Source organism: Phoenix dactylifera, chromosome 4 (genome assembly GCF_009389715.1).
Source record: "Phoenix dactylifera cultivar Barhee BC4 chromosome 4, palm_55x_up_171113_PBpolish2nd_filt_p, whole genome shotgun sequence".
Lineage (NCBI taxonomy): Eukaryota > Viridiplantae > Streptophyta > Magnoliopsida > Arecales > Arecaceae > Phoenix > Phoenix dactylifera.
This window is the reverse complement of record NC_052395.1, coordinates 16,966,229-16,980,782: the sequence shown is the minus strand read 5'-3', so window position 1 is coordinate 16,980,782 and position 14,554 is coordinate 16,966,229. Positions and strand designations below refer to the sequence as shown.

General features: G+C 35.4%; 1 protein-coding gene across 1 annotated transcript in view; it reads right to left on the bottom strand.

Annotated features, from left to right (window-relative positions):
- The window catches only part of LOC103708191 (mediator of RNA polymerase II transcription subunit 25), a 33,692-nt gene that overhangs the window by 18,312 nt on the left and 826 nt on the right, over positions 1–14,554 (bottom strand). Inside the window, exons 3-9 of the mRNA XM_008793013.4 lie at positions 14,015–14,078; positions 11,163–11,293; positions 10,345–10,554; positions 10,172–10,237; positions 7,268–7,475; positions 1,584–1,651; positions 665–1,477 (exon numbers count right to left, since the gene is read on the bottom strand). Coding sequence (XP_008791235.2) covers positions 665–1,477; positions 1,584–1,651; positions 7,268–7,475; positions 10,172–10,237; positions 10,345–10,554; positions 11,163–11,293; positions 14,015–14,078 — 1,560 coding nt within the window. The remainder of the gene's footprint in view (positions 1–664; positions 1,478–1,583; positions 1,652–7,267; positions 7,476–10,171; positions 10,238–10,344; positions 10,555–11,162; positions 11,294–14,014; positions 14,079–14,554) is intronic.

Genomic DNA, 14,554 nt, shown 5'->3' with positions numbered 1-14,554 from the left:
TGATCCGCCAAACCGGTCTGAACCACTACTGAGCTGAACCGGCATGGAATCGGGTCTATTCGTCTACGAAAATTGTAACCCACCCCCAAATCGGTCCGAACCAGATGATTCGGAGTGTTTTCGGTTCGCACCGGTTTGAGCCAGCATGCTATTGCATATTGTATGACAGTACAGTACCGAACTGGCCGACGACTTGTACGGGTCCCAGTACCGATTCAGCGGACCTTAGTTATATCCGTAAGAGCTTTTAAAAAGCCCCACTCAAACGAGTAATGTCTTGCATAATTTACATAACGCATTACTTAATTAGATGTTTCACTTTGCTCTTTTAATTTTATTCTAGAATATACACACATTTCAGCCTGCATCACACTCACTTATGAGAACCAAATGTACTACTGTGTCCAAGTTTAAAAGAGTTCATTTTTGTGTACAAGAAAAGAAAGAAAAAAATGGATTCCATGAGCCATCAGCTAGCTATTAAAGAAATTCCAAAAATCTTCAAGAACATACCATGCCTAATATCTTAAATTGTCTGATTAAAAATGATTATTTTATCATTCTTGTGCAATATACATTGATAGGATACACTTTATACATGGTAAACTTCTTGATGATTTCTACAGTCAATGATTTATCACGAAGACAGGAGCAGCAAAATTACCTCCCAAATTTTGACATACTTGGACTGAGCTTGTTGAACATTAGAAGGATGTTGTGACACAGGCATGTTCATCGTAGAATTATTGGTCACCCCAAGAGAATGTAAACCTGCTTGCTGAGACATTCCTGGTGTAGGAATCATTGTCCCAGGTCCAGAGGAGATACCGGTGGGCCCAAGATTGTTCATTGTGTTCTGGTTCATGCTAATCCCTCCTTGCCCAATTTGCGTACTTGATGCTAGATTTCCTTGTCCCACACCAGGTACTGATGTGCCCATACCAATGTTGCCTTGTAGATTAGCCAAAGCAGGTGAAATGCCAATATTTGAATTTCCTGACATATTGGATGTGGCAGATGCAAATGAACCAAGGGCTGAATTTTGTGCAACTTGTGCAGTAGCCATCAATGGCCCTGATCCAGCTACTGATGTAATCCCTGACATTGCAGATGATACCATTCCGGTAGATATCATATTTGACATATGCATTGCCATAGGTGTCGCACCCATTGTTTGAAGTCCTATAGAACTTGCTCCTGCTATAGAGGCAGAGGTCATCATTTGGCGGTGTTGAGAAAGATTGTTTAAAATGCTAACATTTGCCGGTGTTGGACCAACAGGACGTAGTGACTGTGAAATAGGATTTATTAAAGGTTTAATTTCCTGCACACCATCACTATTTGCACCCATCTCCTGTGAAGTGGGAGATGGGGCAGAATTTTGCAAGTTTCCCACTCCCTGAGTGGCAACATTAGAAATTGATTGCATATGGGGAAAGGCAGGTCCAGATACCATAGAGGACACAGTAGTTGGCTCCTGAAAATTGGAAAATAATAACACTGTTAGAGACTATACAAGTGATAAGCATCAAATCAAATAAAATATTTTATAATTCAACTTTGAAACTGTTTGCAACTCCTACCATTTTAACAGTTGCAGTTGGGATGTTTCCAACAGTTACTGGTGGGCGATTGATCATTGATCCATTCACTGAGAAAGTAAACAAAATATTTAAGTATTCTACTAACTGATATACCTACCAGTGTAGCAGCAAGCACAGATATGATCACCAAAATACACATTAAAAAAAAAAAAGTTATCCAGGCATCGTTACAACTAACAACCTGTATTCGATAAGTGAAGGCGTATGTAGGTGGAACATTATTAACGCATAATTAACCATGTTCATAGATACGATCATACAATACTAGAAAATATTCAAAACAATAACTGATACAGTTACACCAACAAGCATTGCAGCCAGCACATATATGATAACCAAAATGTATAGAAAAAACCATTATCCAAAAATCATTATAAATAGTATATGGAATTTCATAAATTCGGGTGCCTGTGGGTGGAAGATGGTCAAGGCATAATTAACCATGTTCCTCGGATTGAGTACTCCAACACCACACAACGTCCAGTTTGAAACACTCCAAGACATAAAACTAGTTGAGTATCTAAAGAACAGATTTAATCATAAGATGCAATTAAGACTTGCTTAAGCAAGCATGTTCTAAGTCTAACTGATCAGAGCAGAATAATATTTCAATACAATCATAATTTCTATAATATTTTGATACGTTTACATTTTCTTCAAGATTCAATGTTCCTTCTAAACTTCTTCATTTTATAAAGTATATTCTGAAAATCATGACAATTTAGATGGCAGTTTACAAATCAGGTAACCGAGGTTTTCGTCTCTATGACCAACAAGTTAATTTATGAAAAATCGCAGAAAAGTCAATCAATGTAAGCTAGTAATATACCGATTGCCTTCTAAAATCCACATTTTGGTTTCCAAGGACACCTGCTCTTTCAGTTGTGGTTGGTATTTAGGGAAATATCTTTTCAGAGTGCACTTATACATTGGTTGAGATTATACTAACAAAGCAAGCAGCTGATGCTCAAAAAAATGGCAACTTATATATGGATCTTTCATGTAAACAAATTATTCTTAAAGTGCACTCGGTCTGTTATGCTTAAAAAACCCATCATAATTAACCTGCAACTATGGAACAGTAGAGGGTATACACATTATCTAATATCGATTATTCTCACAACTCTAATATTTCAGCTAAATGCTCAAAAAGCAACATATTGTGAATTGATGGACAGCCTCCTCAGGAACTTGATTAAAAATTTCAATATCACTTGCAAACATTAGGTATGATGTAAGACCCAAGATGGTTTCCAGATGCTGAGTATATATATCAAAAAGGGACACAGGCAATTAGTCACCAACAAGGTCGAAGCTCATCCGGGATGTCATATGACATTGTTTTTTCCATGTAAACTGTACTACATTTTGATGCCTATGATAATAAAATAATGCTGGATAAGAGAGATGTGTATTGAAGAGTTAGGATCAAATGAATTAACTAAAGTTTCTAGACAAGACTCCTTATTGTACTATGAAAATCAATGACTATGATACAACATAAGATGATACATACAGCAGCGATAGAGCATCAATATATGTCTAAATACTTTAGTTATATATAGTTAATACTTTAAAGCAAGGTTTGCCGAACCAGGCCGAACCGCCTAGTTCAAGCAGTACTGAACTGACCCAGTACAAAATCGAGACGGTTTGCTATTTAAATTCGGTTCCGGCCCCTATGAGCCGGAATCACAAAGGGACCAGCCTGAACCGATCCTTTTAGGGCCGGAACCGGCCGATTTCGGCCGGTTCGATGCCGACTCGGTGCAAACCGGCCGGTTCGCACCGAGGCAAGCCGCACTGTGACAATAATGCCACAATGCCCGATTTTAGATATTGGTATTTATGTTGTACTTTAAATATATATAAGTGATTGTATTATTTTATATTTTTCATATCACTACTTAAATTGAGGATATTTTATATTGTTTCTTTTATGATTTGTATCATTTTAAAGCAATAAGATGAATCATTTAGGTTAAACTAGATCATAAAAACATCAAAAAACATCAAAAAATATAAAGAAAACATCAAATTAGATTTAAATTCATAGAAAAAGTTCGAAAAGAGTGATTACCAATTAAATATTTTTAAAAACTCCAAAATATATTAGGGCGTGCCGGTTAGTGCCGGTTCGGCAGACCTTGCCTTAAAGTATCTTATCACGATAAATATGACAGCAAGATATATTATCATTTGATGTTATTTTAACAAAAAATCATGCTGATGAATTCAACTTTGAGTTCCTATACACTGAGAAATAGCTAATAATGAATATCTTTAACCATCCCTATGTAGAAAGTACTAAACCAAACTAACATGAATGAGACAACTGAAGTGAGAAGTTGTATCTACAAATTGTAAATCATCAAGGATGCACGAAGTAGAGCTCCTAATTTCTATCTCTTACTAGTTAGGTTTGATGAGTCTAGGACAATTTCCTTATGCATAGTGTTTTACATGAAATTATTTGATCTATAGTGAATGCTGCAGACCCTCAGCTCGACCAGAAAGAAAAGAGCCCTTTACCATACCATTGTTTTAACTTATGCAACCGTGCACTAAATAATGACAAATGATGCTATCATTAGACATCATAAGGAGATGAAGGGCCAAAACTGAACAATCAGCCCGCATTTCACACTAGTAACAATCAAAAGTATATTGGTTACAACAATTGGAAATAACTTCTAGAAAATAATATTTTTGATATATGATGACATAATAAAAGCAAAATGAGGCAGCTAAATTAACAATATCGTAATGTCTAGAAGCGATACACACATACAGAGACATGAATACAAAGGTAAACTACTGTAAAGTTGACCAAATTTGACCTAAGATCCAGTTAGATGAAAGTTGAAGATCCAAATCATTGAATGTGTACAACATCTAAACAACCTACAGACCCGAAAACATATATTGTGGAGATTCTTAGCCTACGCATCACATAGTCCTAAAACAAAGGGTACAAATAGAGCTAGGGTCCTAAAATGCATCATAGGATACACGAACTGAAAACCCCAAAAGTTCAAGTTGATCTAGTCATCTTAAAATACAAGCAACCAAAATTCAACTGTTTTGGATGTTTGTAACCTATAAAACAAATAAAAACATTGTATATGTTATTTTATCTACCCATTTTGTGATGAGCTGATGTTTAGGCAAGGTTTCCAAAAAAAATGATTTTAGGCTTTTAGATAGACTAGAGGCAATAGATCACATTCAACAGCCCAGACTTTTGTTTTGGAACCATAATCTTCATATTTCACCTGACCAGATCTGAGTCCCAACCCAGTTGAGCTTATCATAATCTAACTCCAGACATGTTTTTATTATATGTTTATAATTTAATACACACAAAGAACAGCATCTGGTGGACTGGCATGAGGCATGGGTGCAAGCCCAGGCACCAACCAATCTACTTGATGCTAAATTATACCAGGTTGTATCAAACCATGCTGATTCCAAATGGCTAGGCATAGCATGACATTGAGCAGTACAAAAGCAAAAGGCTTCTGAGGTCTTTTTCTTTATTTCTTCCATTATTTCACAAGCATGGGAGATGGGTATCCCATTCTTGGCTTCAACGAGAAGCAAATTTGTGGAGATTATATTTTTAATTAACAAATAGTATAAAAAAGGCACAACCATTATAACATATCAGAATCTTATACCACAATCTTGGTACCGAATATTGTATCGGTCGATATAAACATTCAGCATGATGGTATGATAATGCCTTATCATGAAGCAATGTTAACATGGTACTAGCAGCGTACGAATCTTTGGCACACAGTCATGCCAGTGCATGCCAAGTGTGCTAGGAATTAGCAAAGTGTGCATGTTGCATGCCAAGCCAATATGAAGCCAACAAACTAGCAGAACACTATAACTCAATCCAAGCTACAAATACAGCATAGTTGTAGTAGCTATAGTACAACTTTAGTACTAGTGCAGTATAACTAAAGAATAAGTTTGGTACAACTATAATATACCTATACTTAAAAGTTAAAACTATAGTATAACTAGTACAACTAGAACATAACTAAAGATTAGTTTTTTCGCTATATGTGTTTGTTGCATCGATTCTTATGTATTCTAATTATTCAAAGTAATCTCTTTTTTTGTGTAACACACTAGTAAGATTTGAAACTGTACCATATTACTGAAATAGCATATTGCACAATTATCATCACACATATGCCTTGGTTTTTAGTTATAGAATAAAATTTGTTGGTTCCATTTCTTGTTCTTTTCTTTTTTGTATATAACAAAATCTGAGAGCATTAAAAGAAATTTGGAATACTTTAAGTTAAAAAAGAAAAAAACAAAAATTGCATATGTCATCTTGCCCATGTGTGCCAGTAAATGTTACTACAAGCCCCCAATGGCAACTGCATACAAAACACTAGCATGGCATAGCACAAGGCACATGTTCAGTCAACACCATGCCAACATGTCACCAACATACAGCACTTTCTTGTTCATGTACACCTTAGCAGTGATGGTTGTATGTGTTTGCAGTAACTTTGAGGTTGGGCTCAAAGTACCATGTATGGTATTTTCATCAATTTGCTTGCATGACTCACACTTTTTTCATAGAATTCAGGATTTGTCACATTACATTCTAAAGCCAGATACCTTTTATGGCATAAACCTAGATAATGCTTGCTTTTTATGTATAAATCTAACTTGAAGTTCCATGACAATATAAGGTAGGGTGCTTTCATCCTCTCATATGATCACGAAACATCAGGCAACCTCTTCACAAAGTAGACACCTTCTCTTACACCTGTTGGTGAAATCTGCATCACTCTTTTCTTTTATCTAAAAAGAAAGCATATATATCTACACTCTCCATCAAATAAAACCCATCACCTTTGAACATCAAATTGTGATATGTAAGACAGCAACAGCACAAACTACTCATGAACATATTTATTATAAATGACCTGTTGAGCTATAGAAAGTGGCATTTTTGGTTCATACCACTGCACTTCAACTTTCATCCTCCCAGTTCAGGCCAATTGCAATTTTATATCCATGACCATACAGAGAAAACAGAGAACATAAACAACATGCCTGTTGCAACTACTGAATTGCAAATTTATGTATCATTATTTGCCATTCATTTGTATTCAGGGTTACACGACCTGTTATTCTGAATCCCTTCTTGCAACTTCCATTCATGTTACTTGGATCTTCTGGTCCCCCCTCTCTTGGACCCAAACAACAGACCCAGCTGATGAAGCATCCTTGGATCTTTGAATATGCCCACACCATGTTGACTAATACCACACCTCTTCAATTGATGCAGCTTCTATGCTGCTTCTAATATATTTATTTTGCTCCTATTTCATTTCAACACCATTCCTTGGCCTTCCCTTCCCTGCTAGGTTATTTTTACTTGCTTATGTGACAAATGTGAGAAAACGAAACCATAATCTAACTTATAGTCCATGTGCTGACATTGTCTTACATCAGAAGTTAAAATGTATCGACTGGCTGCAAGAGCAGATAAGCCAACATGATCATACTTTATCTCAGTACAGCAAAGCCGATAGGTTCAAGAAAATACTTTTTCTTTTGGGTTGGAAAAGAAATTCTTCATTTATTCTAATTGAATGAATATGAACCATCAAATAGTTAATAATGACCTGCAGGGTTATTAGTTGAAGGTCCAGGAATAGGAGCAGCAGAAGCCCCATCCAACTTTACAACACCTTGATTGGAGGTTAAACTTCCAATTAAAGGGCGGCTTAGAGCAGCCCGAGCCTCCATAAAACTCTCCGAAAGCAAAACGAGGAACTGAGGATTTTTAACATGATCCACAGCTGGATCAGCAGCTCGAGGGTTTCGTTTTCCCTATAACAAAAAGAATTGTATTATGGGTGATGGACAACCATCATTAACAGCTGAGAACATTTATGATAAAAAGCAGTAGAATGTGCAATAAGCAGTAAGCAGGGTAGCAAAAAAGGATATACAAGAAAAAATAAATTGTAAACAAGAAAAATAAATTCCTAAGAAAGAGGGTGATATCTAATTTTAACCAATCAAATAGTCAGAAAAATTGACACCATCAACCACATTTAAGTTGTCAAATAGTCGACTAAACATTCTAAGAGAGACTGCACGTTGCATATATAATTATTTACATAGAAAAAATGACTTGGAAAAAAATATAGAAGTGCTTCCTGATCTTCATTGAAGGTTGTCAAAATAATTGAATAGTTCCTAAACACCATCTAATCATTAAATGCATAAATAGACTGCTAAATGGTTGAGCTATGAAATGAAACATTTATATAGGATTTATGAAAGATATTATTTACTAGTATATTTACATAATAAAGATAAACATAATAAACTACTTATAGATTTGCTCAACTTGCTTGAAACTAATTTTCAATCATGTTGCATAATTTAATAAAAGAAGCAAATCCTAAAGGAGATGAAGAAATAGGAATAGGATAAAAATATTAAGAAAAAGATAAAGACATTGAATTCACGAGAAAATCTTTTTCGTTCAAAAAGCAATCATCACAATACAATTTTAAAGATAATACAAAAAAAAAAGATGATGGAGCCCTAATGGCAGGGTTACAAGATCTAATAATACAAGGAAATAAAGAGGAGAAGAATAAGAAGAAAGATCAAAAGGCGGAATGAATCACAAGAAAACCTTTCTTCATTCAAAAGTCAGTCGTTACAATGCAATTTTCGGATCTCCCTTAGCTCCATATAAGAGGATATAACAACTTCAATCCAAAACCTTTTAACTTATCAAATTAAGATATTTTTGGCATAGATCTCCACTAAATAGAACTCCCAACTAGAACATTGGCTTTCCCAATCAAAAGGATTTTCTAACCAATTAAAGTTCAAAGTCCTGATTTTGTGGAGTTCAAAACCATTGGCTGAATGCATACTGTGGTTCCATCCCAGTGCATTTTAACCATGCTAGTGCTTGACATGCTCAGCATGCACTGGCACCACAACATATCAAGCATTGGCACATAGCAGATCCCAAGCTGTGCCATATGCCAGTAAGATACCAAGTTTGATATGTACAATATCGTTTCTGACATGCTGACTGGCAGTTCTGCCCATTGTTCTAAAACCACCTAAGATTCCCTTAATATTCTTCAATAAAATGAATGAACACAATCAATGGTCACAAATGTATAATAGCCATCCATCGTATTGAAAATGAATAAGATGGAACATTAAACATCACCGACTTGATTGTTAGCTCGACAATAAGATCTTGCAGTGAATTATCATACAAGATACGGATATTCTTGACCTTCTACATCTCAATAGTTTCAACAAGTACCTTCACAAATCAATGCCAGATCTTCTATGAGTTAATCATCCACAATCTTCAATTCTTATACCAAAAAACTTTCACCAAATTGAACACTTCAATTTTGGGTCCATGAACCGTGTGACTCTTATCATGATAACCGGCTAGTAGACCCTCAATGATGGATCCGGAGTTACCCAACTTGCTATAGAAATCATTAGTTGGATCTATAAGAAGCAAGCCTTCAAATGCCACGTCTTTTGCCCTCATGCCATTAATTATTACCTGTACACAAGCTTCTTCCAAAATGCCCAAGCTAGATGAAGAAAGTCTACATGAAGGTGTGAGACAAGGAAAAGATATTTTCTTCTAAAGCATGAATTTTTCAACCTTGCTGAATTATAGAATGTCTTCAAATGGCCTTTTAAAGGTTCTCGATCATCACAATCTCTCCTAGTGTGATGGTAGATGGCATGATTGTCCTCTTGGTTTAATAATCAAGAAGAGGCTAATCAAAGGAGTCCATGTCATTGGTGGCAGTTGTGTCCATGTCTGGTTAAGACACGAGCTGCGGATTGGCTCTCTTGCATATCTCAATGCACCCATGACATCGATTAAGATTGCCTCAATAAAATCTCAATATAAAATCAAGGTCACAAGGGAGTCACTCAATACCACTGTTCTGTTCATACTGGTCCCTGAAGCTGATGTACGAAATACTACTATTCAACATATGTCATGTAATATTAACAGGAGATTATAAGACAATGAAACTTGGAAAGAGGAAGAGACACAATGATTGAATAATTTAGAAAGTTAATAGAATATACACAAGTTCAAATGTGGACAAGAGTATACACATATACAACCCAAGACCACCACCAAATGATTAATGTCTAACTACCTTCTTTTTTTCCCCACTCAAAGAAGGTAGTGTATTCATGTAATTTAACTAAGAACTTCATACACCCAAAAATGTCTATCACATGGGCAAATGATGGCACATAATGCTCAATTAGATTATAAGAATGCCTTTATACTTTTTCAAGTTATGGGATAGAAATTAAGGGTATCCCAGGTCATTTGCTTGAGTAAAACCCCCTTTCCACCTTGTTCTTATACATACACACACACACACACACATGTATGTGCATAGATGTCTGCATGTATGTATAAACAGAAAGCTAACATCATGCATAACAATAGAGAAAAGAAGGCAAATAAGTGGTTAAGAATAGAATGATAACAGTACCGCATTATATATTGATCTCAGTTTCGGAAGATGTTTAGGAGAAATTACCGACAATGACACACAGCACTGCATGCAAAAAAAATGTAAAGATCAACAAGCAAGAACAGCAAAAACTTTAATGTTTAACATACGGGCAGTAAAAAATAATATAAATGATAAAATCTGAGCAATACCTGTCCAAATGATTTTGCAACAGTCTCGGCATCAGCAAGGCCTGCTTCTGTCTGTGCTTCAGCATTCTCAGGGTGCTCTAAACTCTGGATAGCAGGACGATATACTGGAGTAGGCAGAGGATAGGGGTTGCTAGCAGCAACAAGGATGCAATGCTTTTGTGCTTCAAGGTTTTGATGACTCTGGCTTACATTTGGAGTAAATGGGAACATCTGACAGAGGATATGCAAAAAGTGATATAAATGTTATTTGTCTAGAAAACAAGTTCAGATCAAAAGATATAACTTCAAATAAATCCCTTTCAAAGCATAGGAGAGCATCCTCCTTAAAAATATCACAAAACTAGCTAAGTGAACTCCTATAAAGCAATATATCCAACATTTTACATAACAAGTAAAAATCACTAATTCCAACACAGGTAATAACTAACCATGTGCTTATCATATCAAACTAGATAACGAACTAGCTAACAGATTTATGATACATTAAGAAAACAGAACAGTGCATTTTAAGTTTTACAGAAAGAATAAAAAGCTTACTGCTCCTTAGCATTTTACAGTAAACAGCAGTTAGCATCCTAAGGTTGGCACATGTTTATTGTACATATAACAGAGATAAACAAGGGAAAATCAAGGCAAATGCACAGAAGACATTAATGGACATGATTCTTCTACCTTCTTACACTAAGATGCCATTGACATATACATATATAAGTTTAAAATGAAAAATCTGGTGGAAATTTTCGCAGAAAATTTGACAGATCCAAGGATTCTATTCTTTTGATAGAATAGATTTAGCAAATAACACTCATCTTGCATACCATCAATGCTTCAGCAAGACCTTCAGCAATTGCAGCTTCACTAAAACCACCACCACTAAATGGTATTCCTGATAACCACTGAAAGAAAACATCCAAATCTTTTGTCCAACCACTATGGTGCACAATGAAAGCTGCAATGCAAAAGACATTATTAAGATCCAAATACGCCAGCAAATGTAGGATAACATAAGATAACTCTCCGACTCAAGTGCATGTCACATTTTCAAAGTATCATTAGAAGAAGCTGCGAAAAGCAGCTAGTTACACCTGGACCTACAATTTTTCAAACTTAAATAAATTTCAGCAAATAAGAAACATTCAGAAAATATTGTGTCAATTGTCAAAATTGCACATGCATGAAAATTTTTAAATTTAAAAATAAAAAATGGGTTTATTCAACAAAAAAATTGACAAAGCTTGCTTTCCTCATGTAGAGAAATTCCTTGTTGCTTAATTAGCAACCTACAAGAATGGTGTGGTGACTACCCCGCTATCTGTAATTTTGAAGCATAACTACCTCATGGAAATATCAAAATTTTATGACATAGTGCTACATGCAATTCCCGATATATAGGTACTTTTTTTTGTCTATTACATTAGGCTGAGACAAGGTTAATGTTATTGAAGAAAAAAAAGAACTTGATGAATGATCTCAAACCCATGAATCATATGGCTTGCATGCAAGTCATTCAAGAGAGGACAATATTTAATGGAAAGCTATGATCCCATGTATCAAGATTGTCTAGCAGATTTGATATATATACTCCCCATTTAGTATCGTGCAATTCTTTCTATTCATCGGTCATTTTAGAGCGAATATGGAGGGATGTATTTACTGTAAGAAGAATACACATAGAGATGGGAAAAGCGGCAGCACTGCAAGAGTCTACTTAAGAGATAACCAGAGGAACAAATAAATTGAGATGCAGAGACCCAAATATAGAAGTTTGGGTGGTAATAGTACAAGTATAGAAGAATTATAGATATATGTAAACAATGTGAAGCCTCATAAAATGATAGGGAAATAAGCAGAGATGCTTAGTCCCATTGCATAGGGGGCTCATGGTGGAGTCGGACTCAGAGTGTAGAGATGCCCCCCAGAAAGAGAAGAAAATCATGATACATTTCTCGGACTTGGAGTGGGTCCACCGTGAATTTCACTTGGACATGGAGCCATACACTTGAGAGTTTGCATTATATATAGAGAAGATAGTAAACATCTCTTTTATCTCTTCTGTTGAAAAAACAATGCAAGTATATCAGCATTCTCAAAACTCAAGTTATGACAGACATCAAGACTTGGGTCTGCATAGGACAAAAAATATATAAGTTTGGGTTCTTACTTGCAAAACTAGCTTGATAAGGCAACATTATGAGGGAGTGATATCACCAAAAACAAAAGATCAGGGGAATGGGTGGTATCGAGCGTTAAGTATCGATTTGCACTTCAAGCACCTAATTGGTGCCAATAAACCTAATTAGTTATAGAAAGAAAATCAAATGATCATGGCACATGAGAGATGATTTGATTTTAACGACAAAGTTATCATAAGGCTCGGTACTTCATACCAATAACAGTCACAGACAAATTAGTCTTCAAGTTTTTGAGGGATTCATTAGGAAATTACAGTATATTGACAATAATGTGGTCCTCACAGGTTATTTTTACATAGAATCCATAATATAACATTATATCATGGTGCTTCAACTGACAGCTATGATGTGCAGCAGTCATACTGAAATGGCTAGCACATATATGAAAGATTTATAAAAATATATCTTTTGTATCATGCTTTCCTCGTCATTCTTGAAATTAAAGTCAACTTACAGAAGTTTTTAATATGGACTAGGACATGTCTTTAGTGATATCTCATAATATTCTTTACAAATTCACTACATAATGCATATACAACTTGTTTGAGCATTCAAAAAATTTCCTTTTGTTAAATAAAATCCTTCTATGTCCAGCTAATATTCCAATGAGGTTTTATTTATTTTTTTTTGGGTGCATATTGTCATGTCAACCCTTGTCAAAGAAGTTTTTTCTAGATTTTCTTTGAACATAGACAGTTAAATAGTCCAAAGTCCAAAGAAAACATTGCAGTGTCTCATTCACTTGGATTCTTGCTAACATGCATATATCTGTAGATACAAATGCAAACATGCATGCATGCTTTTGTACATAGACGCATAAATACATGCATGCATGAAAAAACATACACACATGAAGGGATACTTAGACATGGATGGAATACTACACCGACCACCAAATTCAATGATGGTGTTGAAAGGTAATAATCTATCATGCTGTATGTGATATATAATGTGAAATTGTTTGAGAACCCTTAACTACACATCAAGCGGCCCCAAAATCAAGCCACTGGATCATGCAAGTAAAACTGTAAATTCTGGGCTACTAGATGCAGTAGGCAAGGTGTCTCCAGAATAGCAACACATGGAATATGTCTGCACATATATAACAAAATAAGATAAGTCATTTGGATGCTGCCCATTTTGGAGGCCTCTAGCTTGTATAAATACCAATGACAAAATCATAAATGTGAAGAAACCCAAGGTGTGTAGGACAGTCTGCTTTTTCTTATGTTTAGGAATGTAACACACAAAGGTTAAAAAGTTATTCACTAGCATTGATTAGCTGGAAAGATATTATGAGACAACAAAATGACCAAGTGAGTTCCAGACAACGCCGACAAACACTGTTCTGTAATAAATGATTTGAAAAAATGAAGGTACCAATATAACGGCCATAAGCAATCAGATGTGTACTAGGATCCAAACTATATTCAAGAAAATAGTTAATATAAGCATATGAAGCAAGAACTGGCACATACAACTGTGAGGTCCATGAGTATTGAAGACAACCAACGCAAACTCTGGATGTGCCCCAGAAAGCTTCTGTAATTCGGAAAAGGGAAGGGCAAAAATTATTAGCTTATCAAAAGATCTTAATATTGAACTTGAAGAAGTCATAATTGGCCAATCCTAGAAATGGTAAGCCATAAAATGATGGAAAGTTCAACATATTCTTGCATAAATAGTTCAAATCACAGCCAATGCACCTTAACTTGTATATATAAAGGCGGTGTGGTGATTCAAGTGTTGTTATTCGTATTTATATAACTATAACCTGAGCATAATGAAGTAGGGCTGGAAGTAGGTCAGGCGACATCTGACCAGAGTCGAATTTGGATCCAAACTGGATTACTTTCAGATATAAAAAATGGTATCCAATAAGACTTGGATGCAGGCTCAGATAATTGTTTAATATAGACATGGATACAGATTCTAAGGGTTTCTCTTTTTTATCTTTTTGATTTGGTTCTGATACGTAGAACTAGAAAAACAACTACTCGGTTCAATTAAGAGGCAAA